This window comes from Portunus trituberculatus, chromosome 49 (assembly GCF_017591435.1).
Source record: "Portunus trituberculatus isolate SZX2019 chromosome 49, ASM1759143v1, whole genome shotgun sequence".
In the NCBI taxonomy this organism is placed as follows: domain Eukaryota; kingdom Metazoa; phylum Arthropoda; class Malacostraca; order Decapoda; family Portunidae; genus Portunus; species Portunus trituberculatus.
In genome coordinates this window covers 856774-876177 of record NC_059303.1, presented here as the reverse complement: position 1 = coordinate 876177, position 19404 = coordinate 856774, and the positions used below count along the sequence as shown (strand labels likewise).

Sequence of the window (19404 nt, the reverse complement as noted above, 5' to 3'; positions counted from 1 at the left end):
TAAAAACCTCATCTTCTTTTCCTCATTGAAACATAGGACTCTGATGCATCCGACAGTAACCCTTTTTCTGTTCCCTGCTATTTTCTGTTCTCACTTTCCATCCACAGCTGGATGTTACTTTTGAATCTTCTGAGTTTTCCACCACCTGACTATAAATTCAGAATCACTCTCAAACTAGATTTGCCTGTGTTTTCTACCTCTCATCTAACGTCTCTGACTAGAAGAAATTCCATGACTATTTAACTTCAAAATAGAGCACATTCTGACTTTTTCTTTTTGCAGAGATATCTGTTTTTTGGAGACTTCAATGTTTACCACAAGCTTTAGCTATCCTCTCCTTTCACTGACCATACTGGCGAGCTACCCTTTAACTTTGCTATCTACCATGACCTAGAGTCCTAGAGCAATTGGTGCAACACCCTACTTATATTCCTGACTGTTGTGGAGATATGCCCAACATTCTTGATCTTTTCCTAAGTTCTAATCTTGCTTATGCTGTTAACCTATCTTCTCCATTGGGATCCTCTGATCACAATCTCATATTTGCACATTATCTTATAACTCCAGTCCCTCTTCAAGATCCCCTAAATTTAGCAAAGGTGCCTCTGGCAATTTGCCTCTGCTAGTTGGGAGGGACCTATGGAAGTTTTATACTGATTTTCCTTGGAATGACTACTGCTTCTATCTTAAACCATGCTTATCCAATAGTATTATATGGCCTTCTGCCTGGCACATTTACCCCTCTTACATATTACAATTACAATTCCATGTCAGAGACCCATCTGTGTGCTGAACACATAACAGAGGTGATAGTGTCTAGCATGGAGGTGTGTATTCCTCCTCCTTTCTCTTGACCTAAACTTTCTAAACATTGGTTTAACATAACCTGTTTTCATGCTATACATAATAAAGATGGCCCACAAAAGGTACTTGAGTCTTCCATCATCTGAATCTCATGTTCCTTATATTTCTGCCCAAAATCATACCATGTCTGTTCTCCAACTACCCAAAAATTCCTTCATTAATGGAAAGTGTCAAAATCTTTCAAGATCTAACTCAACTCAAAACTTCTGGAAGCTAACCAAAAACTTCTCCCATTATTTTGTATCCTCATCTTTCGTTTCTATATTTCATCTTGATGACACCACTGCCATCTCATCTATTTCTAAAACTGAATTCTTACCTCAAATCTTTGCTGAAAACTCTACTTTGGATGATTCAGGGCTTGCTCCTCACTCTTCTCCCCTATTTGACTACTTCATGCTACCTATTATGTAATATCATTTACAATGGTGTTTTCAGTATCTTTGCTGGCCTAAACCCTCAGAAGGCTTATGGATATGATGGGGTTCCTCCTATTGTTCTCAGAAACTGTGGCTCTGTGCTTTCACCTTGCCTGGTCAAACTTTTTCAATTCTGTCTATTGACTTCTTCCTATCCTTCTTGCTGGAAGTTTGCCTACATTTAGTCTGTTCCTAAAAAGTGTGGTCATTCAAATTCTCCTACTTAAGTGTTTGAATTTATCCTCAACAGGAAGATTCTTAAACATCTATCTCTTCACAATCTTTTCTCTGATCACTAGTTTGCCTTCCGTCAGCGTCGTTCTACCGGTAATCTGGCTTTCCTTACCAAGTTTTGGTCATCCTCTTTTTAGAAATTTTGGTGAATTTCTGCTGTTGCTTTAGACTTATCAAAAAGTTTTAATTGAGTCTGTCAAAGCTTTAGTTTCCAAACTACCCTCCTACGACTTCTATCCTTCTCTCTACAGCTTCATTTCTTTTTCTTTCTCATTTTTCCATTGTTGCTGTGATAAATGATCACTGTTCTTATAGATTTATTGAGTGATGTTCCTCAGGGTTCAACCCTGTCACACAATCTCTTCCTATCAGTGATATATCAAACCAGACCTTTCCTTATTCATTACTACAATAATGATACCACCCAGCACTTTTCACATCTTTTCATAGACGTCCAACCCATCAGGAATTAAACAGTTCATGCAGCAATGCCAAAGAACACCTAACTTCATGTCTCTAGAATTTCTGATTGGGTCAGAGCAAATTTATTTATTCTATCTATTAACTTGACACCTTTCAGACTATACCCTCTTCTTCAATGGCACTCAACTCTTCTACACTAACACATCTTATGTCTATCCTTTATTCTTAATCTAAAGCTGAAAACCACATCTAACCTCTAAGTAAAATAGCTTCTATGAAGTTAAGTTACAGGTAATCTGTCAATTTTTCTCACCCCTTCACTAATCTTTCAATTTTCAATGATTCCCTTGACATTTCTTTTGGGATCAGCACCTTGGTGGATTCTTTATTTTATTCATTTTTCATTTACTTATTTATTTTTTTAACCTTTGGTTAAAAAAATAAATAAATGAAATGAAAAATAAATGAAAAAAAATATAAAAGGAAAACATCTTGAGATGAAATTTTCATTTTGTTAATAAGCTTTTATTATGTACAGCTATAAGCAAAACTCATGAAGAACAAAAGTTTGATGTGATCTTTCTAATAATAATAAAAAAAAAAAAAAAAAAAAAAAAAAAAAAAAAAATACTGCATGCCTCCTCATGTCATGGTGATCACAGTCTTGCCTCGTGCGTGTCCCTTCAGTACATGTTGGTAGGCTGCTGGGGCCTCAGTAAAGGGGAACACTTTGTCAATGATAGGGCGAATCTGTAAAAACAATACATATTTAATTTGTTTATTTGTATCTCTAAAATCTCTATTCCTTTTGTCCCATTTGCTATACATCTACTGTGAGTATCACCTTTCAGAATGAAAGCCTTCCCCACAAAGTTGTGAGTATGACACCCCAGGGAGTACTTATAAATGTAATCATGAACGTACAGTAAGTCCTCGTTATACAGTACATATGCATTCCTGGAGACCTTACCGTAAATCGAAATTACCGTATACCAAACCCATTATAACATGTAATAATAGGGAATGTGTTTTAGCATGTCAAAAGTTACCCCTACAGAAATTAAAATACAGGCAACCCCCGCTTAACGAAGGGGTTACGTTCCTAAAAAAAAAAACCTTCGTTAAGCGAAACGATTATAACGAAGTATAACCCCTGACTTGAACTTCCATTGAGAGTAAACAAAGCGAGAGTGCATCATAGTACAGTGAAAGGTTTAATGAAAGTAAAAATTATGAAATTAAACATTTAGGCAGTTTAATTTAAGTCATTATAATGTACACTAATGTATGTATGTACGTAACTTTATAATGTTGATGATCTTAAATGAAGGGAGGGAGAGTGAAATGGGAAAGACACTAACCGGCAACCTGTAGAATGTAAACAAAGGGTGCATCATTGTATCACATACAAAACTTATGTACCACATTTCCACAAGATTTTCCATTTTATCCATTGTAGAGTCACGAGTTGAAGTGGTTATTTTAGCATGCAAGGAAGATGCGGTATCACCAGCCTTCTTAACCCCTTCAGTACCGGAGCGCATTTTTACCATGTTTTTAAATCATGATTAGACGATTTTATTTACATTAGGAAGGGTCTTTGAAGGTCAAATGATTAATGGCTAGAGGCTTCACTATTTTAATCCCCAAGTAAGTGTTTGAAGTTGTGTAAAATCGCCAAATAGTAACCAAAATGAATATGGAAACACGTCATGGTACTGAAAGGGTTAATAGAGTCTGCTGACTTGAAAATAGTAGAGGCAGTAGATGGAGTCAAGATGGTGGCAGTGGTCAATGCTTTTAGTTTTCTCGCCTCTCTCGTGTCTGTGAATAAAATCCAACTTCACTTCGAGAGTAAGAGACTTCCTGGTCTTCTTAGCAACGCTAGGCAACATTGCAGGATGTTTTGGTGGTAAGTTGAGCGAGGGAAGACGAGCTGCTGCTGACGCTGTTATTGTTTTGCACAGGGGAGTGAGTGGTGCGTGTGTTGTCCATGAGAAGCGCTGGTGTATTCAAAAGCCTGTCAGCTTGAGTGATACGGCGGGGCTTTCAAACTTGGAAAAAATTACCTGGATAAAATTTCGTTAAAGTGAGTTTGGTGTTCGTTAAACAAACAGATAGTAGTAGGTAGTAAAATGAAACCTTCATTGTAACGAAATTTCGTTGTGTGAACCTTCGTTAAGCAGGGGTTGCCTGTACATGAAAATCGTCATAAAAAAAAAAAAATGTAAAGTACAGGCAACCCCGTTTAACAAAGGTTCACACAACGAAATTTTGCTACAACGAAGTTTTCATTTTACTACCATCTGCTCATTTAATGAACACCAAACTCGCTTTAACGAAGTTTTATCCAGGTAATTTTTTCCAAGCTTGAAAGCCCCGCCATATCATGCAAGATGACAGGCTTTTGAATACACCAGCGCCTCTCGTGGACAAAACATGCACTACTCATTGCCCCTGTTTGAAACAATAACAGCGTCAGCTGCAGCTCGTCTTCCCTCGCTCAACTTACCACAAAAACGCCCTGCAATGTCACCTAGCGTTGCTAAGAAGACCAGGAAGTCTCTTACTCTCGAAGTGAAGCTGGATATTATTTACAGACACGAGAGAGGCGAGAAAACTAATAGCATTGCTCGCCACCATCTTGACTCCATCTACTGTCTCTACTATTTTCAAGTCAGCAGACTCTATTAAGAAGGCTGGTGAGACCGTATCTTCCTTGCAAGCTAAAAGAACCACCTGAATTCGTGACTACAATTGATAAAATGGAAAGCCTTGTGGAAATGTGGTACATAAATTTTGTATGTGATACAATGATGCGCCCTTTGTTTACATTCCACAGGTTGCCGGTTAGTGTCTTTCCCGTTTCACTCTCCCTTCCTTCTTAAATTTAAGATCATCAACATTATAAAGTTACGTACATACATACATTAGTGTACATTATAATGACTTAGTCTTAAATAAAACTGCTTAACCCTTTCCTTCCGGCAATCGTATATATACAATTGCATCAATGCGTCCGTAGAGACGGCGTTCATACCCGTAATCAAGAATTTTCGCGCCTCAATTTTGAGCTCCAAGCGCGGTTTCTCGAGTCAGATGGTGAGTGGAAGTGTCTGGCATGTTTCCACATGTAGTGTTGTCACTATAAATCTGGGAATTTAGCGGTAACTAAGTTATTTTCCCTTTCTCCGGGCGACACTTGGCAACCCCAGCGACCGCCGGGTGGAAAGCACCATGATAAGTGCGAAGAGACATCCTGATAAGAGCGAAGGATCTCGGATCATAACTCACCATGGAGCAGGACAGAACATATGTATTTAGCAGTGCTTCTGAGTTTGAAGACAGTGACAGTGAATATTTAGAAGAAGAAACTGAAGAAAGTGAAGACATTAGTGAGGACTCGGAAAGTGAAAAAAAATATTACCTATCATTCTTTCATGTTAATTTTTTCATTATCTTCGATTTTATAATAAAATGGTAGAAGGTAACTTGTCAGAGTGAGAGAGAGAGAGAGAGAGAGAGAGAGAGAGAGAGAGAGAGAGAGAGAGAGAGAGAGAGAGAGAGAGAGATAATGTTATTTGCCTGAAACTTAATATGAAAAGGGATGAAATCTATCTCTCTCTCTCTCTCTCATTGAAGTGTACAATTTCCCAAGATGAGAGAGAGAGATGAGAGAGAGAGAGAGAGAGAGAGAGAGAGAGAGAGAGAGAGAGAGAGAGAGAGAGAGAGAGAGAGAGAGAGAGAGAGAGTGTGTGTGTGTGTTTCACTGTTTGATCTGCTGCAGTCTCTGACGAGAAAGCCAGACGTTACCCTACGGAACGAGCTCAGAGCTCATTATTTCCGATCTTGGGATAGGCCTGAGACCAGGCACACACCACACACCGGGACAACAAGGTCACAACTCCTCGATTTACATCCCGTACCTACTCACTGCTAGGTGAACAGGGGCTACACGTGAAAGGAGACACACCCAAATATCTCCACCCGGCCGGGGAATCGAACCCTGGTCCTCTGGCTTGTGAAGCCAGCGCTCTCAGACATCTTCCCTTTCTCAGCTTTTTACTATGCGATCTTGTGCTTCGGGTGTCATATTCTTCTCTTAGGATCAGTTTCTCATTATCCACTTGGTCCATTCCGTTGATCAATTTATAGACTTGTATCAGGTCTCCTCTCTCCCTTCTTTGTTCCAAGGTTGGTAGATCCATAGCCTTTAGTCTCTCCTCATATGTGTGTGTGTGTGTGTGTGTGTGTGTGTGTGTGTGTGTGTGTGTGTGTGTGTGTGTGTGTATTTACCTAGTTGTATTTACCTAGTTGTAGTTTTACAGGGCCTGGGCTTTATGCTCGTGTGGCCTCGTCTCCATATCTTCACTTATCCAATCTTACTTTAAAAGTGTGCACACTCTTTGCAGACACTACTTCTTCATCTAAACTGTTCCACGTCTCAATACATCTCTGCGGGAAACTATATTTTTTAATATCTCTCAGACATCTTCCCTTTCTCAGCTTTTTACTATGCGATCTTGTGCTTCGGGTGTCATATTCTTCTCTTAGGATCAGTTTCTCATTATCCACTTGGTCCATTCCGTTGATCAATTTATAGACTTGTATCAGGTCTCCTCTCTCCCTTCTTTGTTCCAAGGTTGATAGATCCATAGCCTTTAGTCTCTCCTCATATGTGTGTGTGTGTGTGTGTGTGTATTTACCTAGTTATATTTACCTAGTTATAGTTTTACAGGGCCTGGGCTTTATGCTCGTGTGGCCCCGTCTCCATATCTACACTTATCCAATCTTACTTTAAAAGTGTGCACACTCTTTGCAGACACTACTTCTTCATCTAAACTGTTCCACGTCTCAATACATCTCTGCGGGAAACTATATTTTTTAATATCTTTCAGACATCTTGCCTTTCTCAGCTTTTTACTATGCGATCTTGTGCTTCGGATGTCATATTCTTCTCTCAAGATCAGTTTCTCATTATCCACTTGGTCCATTCCGTTGATCAATTTATAAACTTGTATCAGGTCTCCTCTCTCCCTTCTTTGTTCCAGGGTTGGTAGATCCATAGCCTTTAGTCTCTCCTCATATGTCATCCCTTCAAGTTATGGGACCATTCTTGTAGCCATTTTTTGTAGCCTCTCCAATTTTCTTATGTGTTTCTTTTTATGAGGGGTCCACACTACTCCTGCATATTCCAATCCAGGTCTTATTATAGTATTTATCAATTTCTTCATCATTTCTTTGTCCATGTAGTGAAATGCTACTCCAATATTCCTCAGCAAATTATGTTTCTCTAAAAATTCTATCAATATGGCTTACTGGTTGATTGTTTTCTTCCATCGTCACTCCTAAGTCCTTTTCCTTTTTGACTTTCTCCAGTTCTACACCATCTCCCATCTTATAGATTCCCACAGGTCGTCTTTCACTCTTTCCCATTTCCATGACATGGCTTTTGTTCACATTGAATTCCATTTCTCACTTCTTACTCCATTCCCAGATCTTATTTAGGTCTTCTTGCAGTATTTCACAATCCTCCTTTTGCTTTATAACTCTGCACAGTTTCGTATCATCCGCAAACAAATTTATGTAGCTGTTCACTCCTTCTGGCATGTCGTTAATATAAATGAGGAAAAGTATTGGTGCCAATACTGACCCCTGTGGCACTCCGCTTTCTACTGCTCTCCACTTGGACTTCATATCTTTAACTACCGTCCTTATTTCTCTCCCCCTCACATAATTTTCTATCCATCTCAATGTGCTTCCTTTTAAGCCACCCTTCTCCTCTAACTTCCACAGTAATCTTGCGTGTGGCACTTTGTCAAACGCCTTTTTTAAATCCAAGTAGATGCAGTCAACCCATCCCTCTCTTTCTTGTACTCTATCAACTATTCTAGAATAGAAACTCAATAAATTAGTTACACAAGACCGTCCTTTTCTAAAACCAAATTGGCTATTTTATATTAATTTGTTGTCTTCAAGGAACTCGATCCATTGTTTCTTTATTATTCTTTCACACATCTTGCATATTACACTAGTTAGTGATACCGCTCTGTAATTTAAAGGTTCTTCCTTCCTTCCACTCTTATATATGGGAACCACCTCAGCTCTTTTCCATTCTACTGGCACTGTTCCATTTTCTATTGAGCATTTTATGATGTTGTATATAGGACTTGCTAGTTTTTCCCTACATTCTTTCAGTATTCTGCCTGAGACTTCATCCGGTCCCATTGCCTTCTCTTCATCCAGTTCCTTCATTAACTCTTTTATTTCAAGCTTGGTTACTTTAATCTCTTTCATATAGATTGTCTCTCTATTACCCTGTGGCCTCTCAAATTTGGATTCTTTAGTAAAGACCTCCTGGAATTTTTTATTTAATAGTTCTGCCATACTTTTTGGGTCTTCCACCATCCCGTTCTCTCCTTTTAACCTTTGTATTGTTTCTTTTTGCCTAATTTTTCCATTTATGAATTTATAGAACAATTTTGGTTGCTCCTTACATTTTTCGACAATATCTTTTTCGAAATTCTTTTCCTCTTCCTTCCTCACCTTAACATATTCATTTCTCGCTGCCTTGAAGTTTTCCTTGTTTGTTGGATTCCTATTTCTCCTCCACCTTTTCCATGCTCCATCTCTTTTCTCCTTTGCCCTAGCACACCTTGCATTAAACCAATCTTTCTTTTCTTCTTCTTTTGGTCTATATTTTGGGACATATTCCCTGACTCCTGATTTGTATTTTTCCAAATATAAGTTATATTTGTCTTGCATTGTCTCTGAGTTTTCCATCTCTTCCCAGTCTACGTTTTTAAAATAGTTCTTGAGATTCTCAATATCAGCCTTTCTGTAATTTAATCGGTCTCCTTTGTATGAATCGTCTATGTGTGTGTGTGTGTGTGTGTGTGTGTGTGTGTGTGTGTGTGTGTGTGTGTGTGTGTGTGTGTGTGTGTGTGTGCGCGTGCGGTGTCATCGCTCTCTGGGCTGTTTCTGAAAGACGGATCACACAGCAGGAGGAGGAGGAATCCTTGATAAGGCATAAACTGAACTTTCAGAGGTCACATCGAGCTACAAAGTACATCATTGTATTCAGAATAACAAAGAGAAAATAATTATTAGTATTCAAACAGTCTTCTGACAATTTCTAGGTTTACCATTTTTAGCCGTCATAGCAAACGGGAAAATAGCACCGGAAGGAAAGGGTTAAATGTTTAACTTCATAATTTTTACTTTCATTAAACCTTTCACTGTACTTATTTTTTTACTCTCAATGGAAGTTCAAGTCAGGGGTTAAACTTATGATTGGTTCGCTTAACGAAGTTTCGCTTAACGACGGGTTTTTTTAGAATGTAACCCCTTCGTTACGCGGGGGTTGCCTGTACTGTGCAGAAGAAATAAACAAAACATTTTTATTTACCTTTCACTCGCCATGTATTCTATCAGATGATGTCCCTCCCGAGGCTATGGGACAATAAGGATTTCAGCCCTTACTCATCTTCCGCTGAGTGTGCAGACGAGGATAAGATATCGTCGTCTGCACTGTCAGAAGAAGATGTGGAAGGGTCAGCTGTAGCAGGGTTGGCATGTTTCACTGATTTGAAGAAAGAGGATATGGAGGAAGGGCAAGCTGTAGTAGAGTCAGAACATTTCACTGCTTTGAAGAAAGAGGATATGGAGGAAGGGCCAGCTGTAAAACTGTCAGCAGCGGATGTGGAAGGGCCAGCTGTAGCAGGGTCGGCAGGTGTGACAGGGACGGCATGTCTGACTGGGTTGAAGAACGAGTAGATGGAGGACTGTTTGGTTTTTCTTGTTTTATCATCATAGATTTCTTGATAAATCTTGACACATTTCTCTACATCATGAGCCACTTTGCTAATCCTGGCAGGATTTGGGTCATAATCCTTCAGGGTTTCCAGAGCTTTTTCGATACCACCGAGACATTCTCTAAGAGTTTTGATGTCCAAGCCACGCACAGGTTCTTCTTCCTTGTCTACCTCTTTTTCTGTCTCCTGTGATGCCTTGTCTTGCTCTATAAATTAATTTGAGAGAGAGGTTCAGCATGACTTTCCAAAAGATCTTAATCATCATCATCATCAACTTCATCGAAGCTAGCCCTATGGCACAGATTTACTATGTCATTTCTGATAGCATCGATGTCGTCTTCAGCAAAGCCTGGGAAGTCATGCCCGCATTCTGGCCATACTTTATTCCATGCCAAGTTCATGGTAGACATCTTCACTTCATCCCAAGATGACTTGATGTTATCTAAGGTGTGCTTGATGTTATACGACTTCCACCATTCTTTGATAGTGGGCTTGCCAGGCCCATCTGTGCCCTTTATCAGTTGCTGCATGGTTTGCCGCTGGTAGTAGGCTTTTAATGTTTGCCATAATTATTATGAATATATTTGTGTTTACAATAGACCCTTTAATATTTCATTTATTCATCTAATTAGTAATGCATGTAAGTAATAAGTAATGCAGTTAAAAACAAAAATAAAGGGGGGGGGAGAGGAAGAGATAAGAGGCTCCAAGGGTGGTCAAGTTGAAGTCAGTACTGTGAGTGGCGGGGAGGTGTGGCGTGGATGACGTCATCACCCCTGCTCCCCCGTGCTGGGCCATCTCGGATGACATGAGCAGATACCATATCTGTGAATTTTTCTTACCGTATATCGAATTGAGGGTAGTAATTTCCAAATACCATAACTGTGAATTTACTGAATAAAGAACTACCGTTTAATGAGGACTTACTGTATATGCTCAGATGTATATATCTTGTCTTATTGATTCACTTTCAAGGGAAATGTCAGCCTTGTACACTGATATAGAATGACAAATTATCAGATACACAGAAGAGATATTATGCTGAAATACTTTTTTTAAATACTGTCAGTCAGATACCTCACCTTATATGTTGATAACATTTTAGTAATCTGATTGAGAGCCCATGGATTGGGCATGTAGAAAGCCCACTTATAGGCTCGGCCCTCAGACAGAGATGAAGTGTTGCGGCAAACTACTTCCTTCACACTCTATGGGAAAGAGAAAATTATCTAAATGTAAGAAAGAGAAAGTTTATATGATTAAATTGCATCCTTCACACAGCAAAGAAAAAGTAACAATCCTTAAATATTTCAAGTACATAAAGAGAAAAGAATCAAAGTTTTGGCACAAGTGAATAAAAAATCAATATTTTGAAGTTAAAAATTCATTAAATGATGGTAGGATAAGAATGTGTAAAGGTTTACTCTCTCCCTATTTCATGTGGCCCCTATATCATAATAAACTAGTGAAAAAAAAACATTATTGATTAGATATTACCTTCAAAAGTCCCAGTATCATCCCATCACTGTCAATGTTTCGTAGCAGTGGTGGAGAAAGTGTGACAAATGAGGACCCCATCCAGGGTCTTAGGGCATCCAGGTAGTCCAGATCATCAGCTCCAGCAGCATTGATGACCAAATCAAATCTAAGAGATTTGATATGAATATTGTGAATAAAGTTATTATTGGCAAAGGGACTAATGTTGCTCATAGCTGCACTATCATCTAATAGCTGACTTGATCTCACACATGATGTAAGTCAAGAGTTTCAATGCTTTCTAGTTCATGTGTTAAAATTGCAGTGTACATTTCACAAAGGCAGCAAGAACTGTGACTAGCCAAGAGATGACAAATAACTTGCAATCCAAGATTAAAAGATGCTTAAGGATTTAAAAGAAGCAAGATGTCTGTTTTATACTTATAAACATCTTTTCAGGTGATATTTGCTGGTATGACATTCCCTTAGAGGTAAGCCTTCCCCACACTAAAGTGCCACACATGAGTGTTTTGGTGATAGATACATATATAGGAGAGGGTCACTCCTCATAATAACTCCTACCTAACACTTAATTACTGGTAGATAACATAAAGAAGGTTCTCAGAAATATGGCAATCCATTTTGCTACCTTATTCCTCAAATTATATTATATTATTAAAATGTAAAATAAGGGAAGGTCTCTAAATACATGCCTATTAAAGTTGTAAAGGACAATGATGTGATGATTTACGAGTAACATTGCCATTCAGGCAAGCAATTACTAGTAGTGTCACTTTCAACTGAGTGCTTTAAATTCATGACTTATCTTCATTTAAGTCTTCATGGACCACAATGGCTTTACCTACAAACCCATGTTCCAAATAATATGTCACTATTTTATTTATTTTATTTACTTATTTTTTTCAAATATTGGCACAACATGGTAAACTCTACTAGTGAAGTAGTGACCAAGACCTTTCATCAACAATTACAAAATGTCTTCAAACTAAATATAATCAGTCTCCAATGAGCTGAGAGAAAAAGATTACAAAAGTTATCAACAAATGTAAAGAACTTTTTAAGCAAGCCACAGCAGGAGATTCTTTCTGACCTTCCATCAGTTCTTAGCACATCCTTGGTGGCTGGGTCTGTGTAGTCCAGAGCATCTGCCCCAAGGCTGGTCACCAAGCCTAAGGCATCATTGCTGCAAACACCCACCACCTGTACCAACATAATGTGCATCACACTACAACCCACAAATAAATGCATCATTCTTAAAAAAAATTTTTGTTTCTTATGCAAGAAAATAATAAAATACAGTAGTATAAGTTTTCTATACTACAGGATCCTTTGTGATAAGTACAGTCAACTTTTGATTAATGAAGGTTTGAATAAGGCAATTTTGATTTAACATAACTTGATATTTAAGGAGATATGATTAAATAACGCGATTTATTTGATTTAATGTTGGTTAACTTGACTCGATGACATCATGCCATGCAAATTGTTAGAGAAGAAGATGGGAACAGCAGAATTAGAAGCATGAAAAGCACGGTCTGCATCAGAAATCCCAGAACCAGAGAGAATTTTAACTAAAAAGACATACAGGAAGCACTTGCTTAATTAAATAAGGGAAGGATCAGACTTACTGGGGGCCAAGGATCCTAATGTAAACAGAAGTGTAACAGTTGCATGAAGTGATGGCAGAACTAAACTGCTATAAATCATATTAGATCAGAAGAAAAAAGATGATCAAATATATCACACTAGATCAATTCTTCCAAACAATCATAGAAGAGGAGCCGAAGGAAGAGGGAGAAGACATGAGCGAGGGAGAGTGGGGTGAAGATTCAGCAGATGATGACCAGAGATGCATCAACAAAGTGATGGTGAGTGTAAGAATGTGTATTTTTACAGTTTCTATGATCTAGTTATGTATTAATAGTTTTTTTTAAGGTCTGAGTAACAAAATCCCTAAAATAGGCAGACTTTCCCAGTCGCCAGGAATGTAATCCCCCCCCTGCTATTACCATTGTTCTTATGGGTAAATTATGTTTGAATAATGCGATATTGAATGATGCAATGTCTCTGGGAACGTAACCCTCGCGTTAATTGGGAGTTCACTGTACAGGCAACCCCTGCTTAACGAAGGTTCACACAACGAAATTTCTCTACAACGGTTTCATTTTACTACCATCTGCTCGTTTAATGAATACCAAACTTGCTTTAACGAAGTTTTATCCAAGAAATTTTTTCCAAGTTTGAAAGCCCTGCCGTATCACGCAAGCCGACAGGCTTTTGAATACACCAGCGCCTCTCGTGGACAACACGCGCACCACTCACTCCCCCTGTTCAAAACAATAACAGCGTTAGCAGCAGCTCATCTTCCCTCGCTCAACTTACCACCAAAATGCCCTGCAATGTCACCTAGTGTTGCTAAGAAGACCAGGAAGTATCTTACTCTCAAACTCTTATTCACAGACACTAAGAGAGGTGAGAAAACTAATAGCATTGCTCGCCACCATCTTGACTCCATCTACTTACTGTCTCTACTATTTTTAAGTCAGCAGACTATTTAGAAGGCTGGTGAGACCGTATCTTCCTTGCAAGCTAAAAGAACCACCTGAACTCGTGACTCTACAAGGGATAAAATGGAAAGCCTTATGGAAATGTGGTACATAAGTTTTGTATGTGATACAATGATGCACCCTATGTTTACATTCCACAGGTTGTCGGTTAGTCTTTCCCGTTTCACTCTGCCTCCCTTCATAAATTTAAGATCACCAACATTATAAAGTTACGTACAGGTATTCCTCAATTTATATGGTAGATGCATTCCAGAAGGAACCATATAAAGTAAGGAATGAATACCAACTCTAGACTTTTTTTTAGTATAAAAGAGCGGACCTGAGCTTTGTACAGTACCCCCAGCCCCTTTCCATCAAGCAGCCACGCAATCCTCATGAGCATCACTCCCAGCACATCCACTTCTTCCCTTGGTTGAACAGCCTCGCCCTCCAGGGCGAGGCTCAGGGGCGTCCTCGCACCACTACCACTACCACCACCATCACCACCACTGCCACCACCACTAAACTTTGAAGGATGTGTTCAAAATAAAATAATCTTTCACTGTACGTATACATTTTGCATTAAACACATTTGTATTATGCTTATTAATGCCTTTATTAATAAACTTACAAAGACATAAAAATGACTATGAAAATGGGAAATGTTTAAACACAAAATTATCTTATTAGTACAGTAGCTACCTTCTTTCTCTATTTTGCTACTTCCTCCTCTGATGTGTCACCATTGTCGTCGTCTGTCTCCGATTCTGTTACTACTTGATTTGGTGTGTGCGATATTAAGAAGCTTGTTATCGATTGCTGTTTTTTCTTTTGTTGTTTTTCTTTGAGAAGAATCTCATAGTTGATTCTCGGATCTTCGTTGCGTTACGTTTTATGCACCTTACCATGGCATCGTTCATGCCCAATGCGGCCTGAATAACACTATTTCGCTGGCTTTTTTCTGCCCTGTCCAAGACTTCCAGCCTTTCCTCCAGCATATCACCGCCAGCTGGAGATACAGAAGGGCGCTTGGTAGCCATGGTAAACACTGGGCAGAAGAGAGTGAGATGTTGCCACAACCACGCGTTGGTGAACAATGAGCCTGCTTGGCGCGCAGCCACGGTGAGAGGGATGCGGGCGGCGGGAAACAACTGGCGGGCAGAAATCGCCAGTCGAATTTTAACTTTCTTGAAACCATATAATTCTGAGGAATTCGTACAATGTGATGAATAACCCCTATTTTTTGGACACCATATAATTCTGAATTCATATAAAGTAAATCCATATAAATCAAGGACTACCTGTACATACATGCATTAGTGTACATTATAATGACTTAAACTGCCTAAATGTTTAACTTCATAATTTTTACTTTCATTAAACCTTTCACTGTACTATGATGCACTCTCGCTTTGTTTACTCTCAATGGAAGTTCAAGTCAGGGGTTAAACTTGTTATAATTGGTTCGCTTAACAGAGTTTCGCTTAACGAAGGGTTTTTAGGAACGTAACCCCTTCATTAAGCGGGGCTTGCCTGTATTTTAATAGGTGATTAAGATTCAGACCCATAAATCTTAAATGACAACAGTTTTAAGATAATAGCTCAGCAGTCTACAGCCATCCATCAACTGTAAAATTTCAAAATTTAGAAGCATGGTAATCCACATAAGTTGGACCAATTGAGAGGAGAGCTGATCCAACTTATCCAAAAACCAAAGTTGCCAGAGGGATTATTTACCTATTTATTTATTCTTTTTTTTTCATATTTTGCACACCTATTACCTCTAATAGTTTATAGTTTGTGTAATGTATTGTTTAACCCTTAAACTGCGGTGATCGCTTATATAATCAAGCCTCTCGAGTACTGTGACGTGGTGATCGCTTATGTAATCATGAATTTTCGCGGGGAATGTTTTGAATTTTCGTGGCGCATTTCCCTTCAGACCTGCTCTTGTGACTCCTCCCCACTTAGTATTGTCATCATGAGGGCTCCAGATACTATAACAAGGGCTTCACTTGAGTTTTTACGGAAAAGTAGGAGACACCTGGCAACTCCTCGACTCGTCGGGTATCATAGAAAACGTAGAAAACTTTATAGGGGAGACCAAATTATGCTATAGTTTATTACTTCTATCTCAATCAAGAGATTATTGTTATTATATCAGCTTCTTACGACATAGGGGCAACAATCCTAGTAGCATTTTGAGCTGTGGTATTGTACAGAGGACTTGTGTCATGGAGGACACACAGAAACACACAATGGAAGAAAATAATCAACCGGTTAGCCATATTGATAGAATTTTCAGAGAGACGTATAATTTGCTAAGGAATATTGGAGTACCATTTCACTATATGGACAAGGAAATGATGAAGAAATTGATAAGTACTAAAATAAGACCTAGATTGGAATATGCAGGAGTTGTGTGGACTCCCCATAAAAAGAAACACATAAGAAAATTAGAGAGACTACAAAAAAATGGCTACAAGAATGGTTCCAGAATTTAAAGGGATGGCATATGAGGAGAGACTAAAGGCAATGGATCTACCAACCTTGGAGCAGAGAAGAGAGAGAGGGGATATGATACAAGTTTATAAATTGATTAACGGAATGGATGAAGTGGATAATGAGAAACTGATCCTGAGAGAAGAATATGACTTTAGAAGCACAAGATCGCATAGTAAGAAACTAAGGAAGGGACGATGTCTGAGAGATGTTAAAAAAATTTAGTTTCCCGCAAAGATGTGTTGAGACTTGGAACAGTTTGAGTGAGGAAGTGGTATCAGCAAAGAGTGTACATAGTTTTAAAGAAAAATTGGATAAGTGTAGATATGGAGACGGGACCACACGAGCATAAAGCCCAGGCCCTGTAAAACTACAACTAGGTAAATACACACACACACGAGACGCGGTAGAGGAAGCACGCAATACCGTCGCTCCTGAGAATCAGCTGATCTTCACTACCTTTGTTTGGGTTTGCAGTGGCCTGGGCGAAAAGTGTGGACTCATTTTTTTTTCATGAATACAGTGTTAAATAATAATGAGTGAGAAAGAGATTCCATCTAAATGCAGGTATGTGACAAGGGAAAGAATGAAAGTTGATGATGACAATGTTGGTGAGGGAGAAAGAGAATTTGAAGGCTTTGATATGGCGCAAACTTCAATATTTGATAGAGTCTTAACTATCGAACGTAAATTAGATAAATTGATAAAGGAAAGTATGGGAATGAAAGAGAATGAAGAGCAGGATAAAGAGCTCCAGAAATTGAAAGAAAGGATAAAAAGAGTAGAAGAAAACGAAACTAGGCTAAGAACCGAAAATGAAGAATTAAAAGTCCAAATAGCGAACTACAAGAAATTGATGGAAGAAGGACTCGGTAAAGCCGAGAAAGAAAAAGAGAAGCTAAAAGATCTAGTTAACAAAGAATAAGAAAGAGTACAAGACGTGATTAAAAAAGAAGTACAAGCATGGAGAATCCAAGATAAGAAAGACAAGGAATCATTTCAAGAAGTATTTCAAGAACAGTTAAAAAGAAATGAAAATATGACAAGCAAAATGATAGGAGTCCTCAAGAAAAAAGAAAATTTAGTAAGAGAAATTACGGAAAAAAAGAAGAGTGTAATTATTTTTGGACTGAAAGAAAAAAATGTTAAATATAGACCAAGAAGGGAAAAAGACGAAATGAAATCAGTAAAAGACCTATTAAAACATCTGAATGACGAGGATAGACAGAACTTAGAAGAGGAAGTAGAAGAAATCCATAGAATGGGACCATATCAAGAAGGAACAGTGAGACCAATTAAGATATTACTAAAATCACAAGCAGCAGCAGAAGAAATACTATATAGAAAAACAAAACTCAGAGAAACAGAAGGTTGCAAATATACACACACATATATATATATATATATATATATATATATATATATATATATATATATATATATATATATATATATATATATATATATTACATAAAGAAAAATAAAAACGAGAAGGAAAGGAAAAGACACAATGAACTGGTGGCAGAAGCAAGAGAATAAAAATAATGAAAAGTCAGAGGAGGAGAAGAAGGTTAAAAGGAGAAAACGGAATGGTGGAAGACCCAAAAAGCATGGCAGAACTGTTAAATAGTAAATTTCATGAGGTCTTTACTAAGGAATCCAAATTTGAAAGACCACAGGGTAATAGAGAGACTGTCTATATGAAAGAGATTAAAGTAACCAAGCTTGAAATAAAAAAGTTGATGACGGAACTAGATGAGGAAAAGGCAATGGGACCGGATGAAGTCTCAGGCAGAATACTGAAAGAATGTAGGGAAGAACTAGCAAGTCCAATATACAACATCATAAAATGCTCAATTGAAAATGGAACAGTGCCAGTGGAGTGGAAAAGAGCTGAGGTGGTTCCCACATATAAGAGCGGAAGGAAGGAAGAACCTTTAAATTACAGACCGGTATCACTAATTAGTGTAATATGCAAGATGTGTGAAAAAGTAATAAAGAAGCAATGGATTGAGTTTCTTGAAGACAACAAAATATTATCAAATAGCCAATTTGGTTTTAGAAAAGGTCGGTCATGTGTAACAAATTTATTGAGTTTCTACTCTAGAATAGTTGATAAAGTAAAAGAGAGAGAGGGATGGGTTGACTGTATTTATTTAGATCTAAAAAGGTGTTTGATAAAGTGCCACATGAAAGATTACTATGGAAGTTAGAGGAGAAGGGTGGCTTAAAAGGAAGCACATTGAGATGGATGAAGAATTACTTAAGGGGGAGAGAAATAAGAACGATAGTTAAAGATAGAAAGTCCAAGTGGAGAACAGTACACAGCGGAGTGCCACAGGGGTCAGTATTGGCGCCAATACTTTTTCTCGTATATATAAATGACATGCCAGAGGGAGTGAACAGCTACATAAATCTGTTTGCGGACGATGCAAAACTGTGCAGAGTCATTAAACAAAAAGAGGATTGTGAAATACTACAGGAAGACAAACAAGATCTGGAAATGGAGCAAAAAATGGGAGATGGAATTCAATGTGGACAAAAGCCATGTCTTGGAAATGGGAAAAAAGTGAAAGACGACCAGTGGGAATCTATAAGATGGGAGATGGAGTAGAACTAGAAAAAGTAAAAAAGGAAAAGGAATTGGGAGTGACAATGGAAGAAAATAATCAACCGGTATGCCATATTGATAGAATTTTCAGAGGCCCTGTAAAACTACAACTAGGTAAATACAACTAGGTAAATACACACACACGAGACACGGTAGAGGAAGGACGCACTGGCACGGTTCCGACAAGCAGCTGATCTTCACTACATACCGGTTGTACAGTTTTTACAGGGGCCTGGGCAGGTAGTATGGTCTCATTTTTCTACATGTAATCAATTATTAAGGAATGATGAGCATAAAAAGAGATACCATCAAAATGCAAACGTGAGATTGGAGAAGGTAGGAAAGCTGATGATGACTATGATGATGTGGGTGAGCGTGTATTCGAAGGTTTCGATAAGACGACTACTTCACTACTAAAAAGAGTGTCAAATATTTAATATAAACTAGATAAACTGATAAAGGAGAAGGAAGAGGAAAGAGTACAGAACGTGATT

General features: G+C 38.3%; 1 protein-coding gene across 1 annotated transcript in view; it reads right to left on the bottom strand.

Annotated features, from left to right (window-relative positions):
* Window positions 1-2524: 2524 nt before the first annotated feature.
* The window catches only part of LOC123499069 (reticulon-4-interacting protein 1 homolog, mitochondrial-like), a 133290-nt gene continuing 116410 nt past the window's right edge, over window positions 2525-19404 (bottom strand). The window contains exons 7-10 of the mRNA XM_045246671.1: window positions 12342-12451; window positions 11252-11399; window positions 10837-10962; window positions 2525-2690 (exon numbers count right to left, since the gene is read on the bottom strand). Of these exons, the coding sequence (XP_045102606.1) occupies window positions 2583-2690; window positions 10837-10962; window positions 11252-11399; window positions 12342-12451 (492 nt within the window). The 3' untranslated portion in view covers window positions 2525-2582. The remainder of the gene's footprint in view (window positions 2691-10836; window positions 10963-11251; window positions 11400-12341; window positions 12452-19404) is intronic.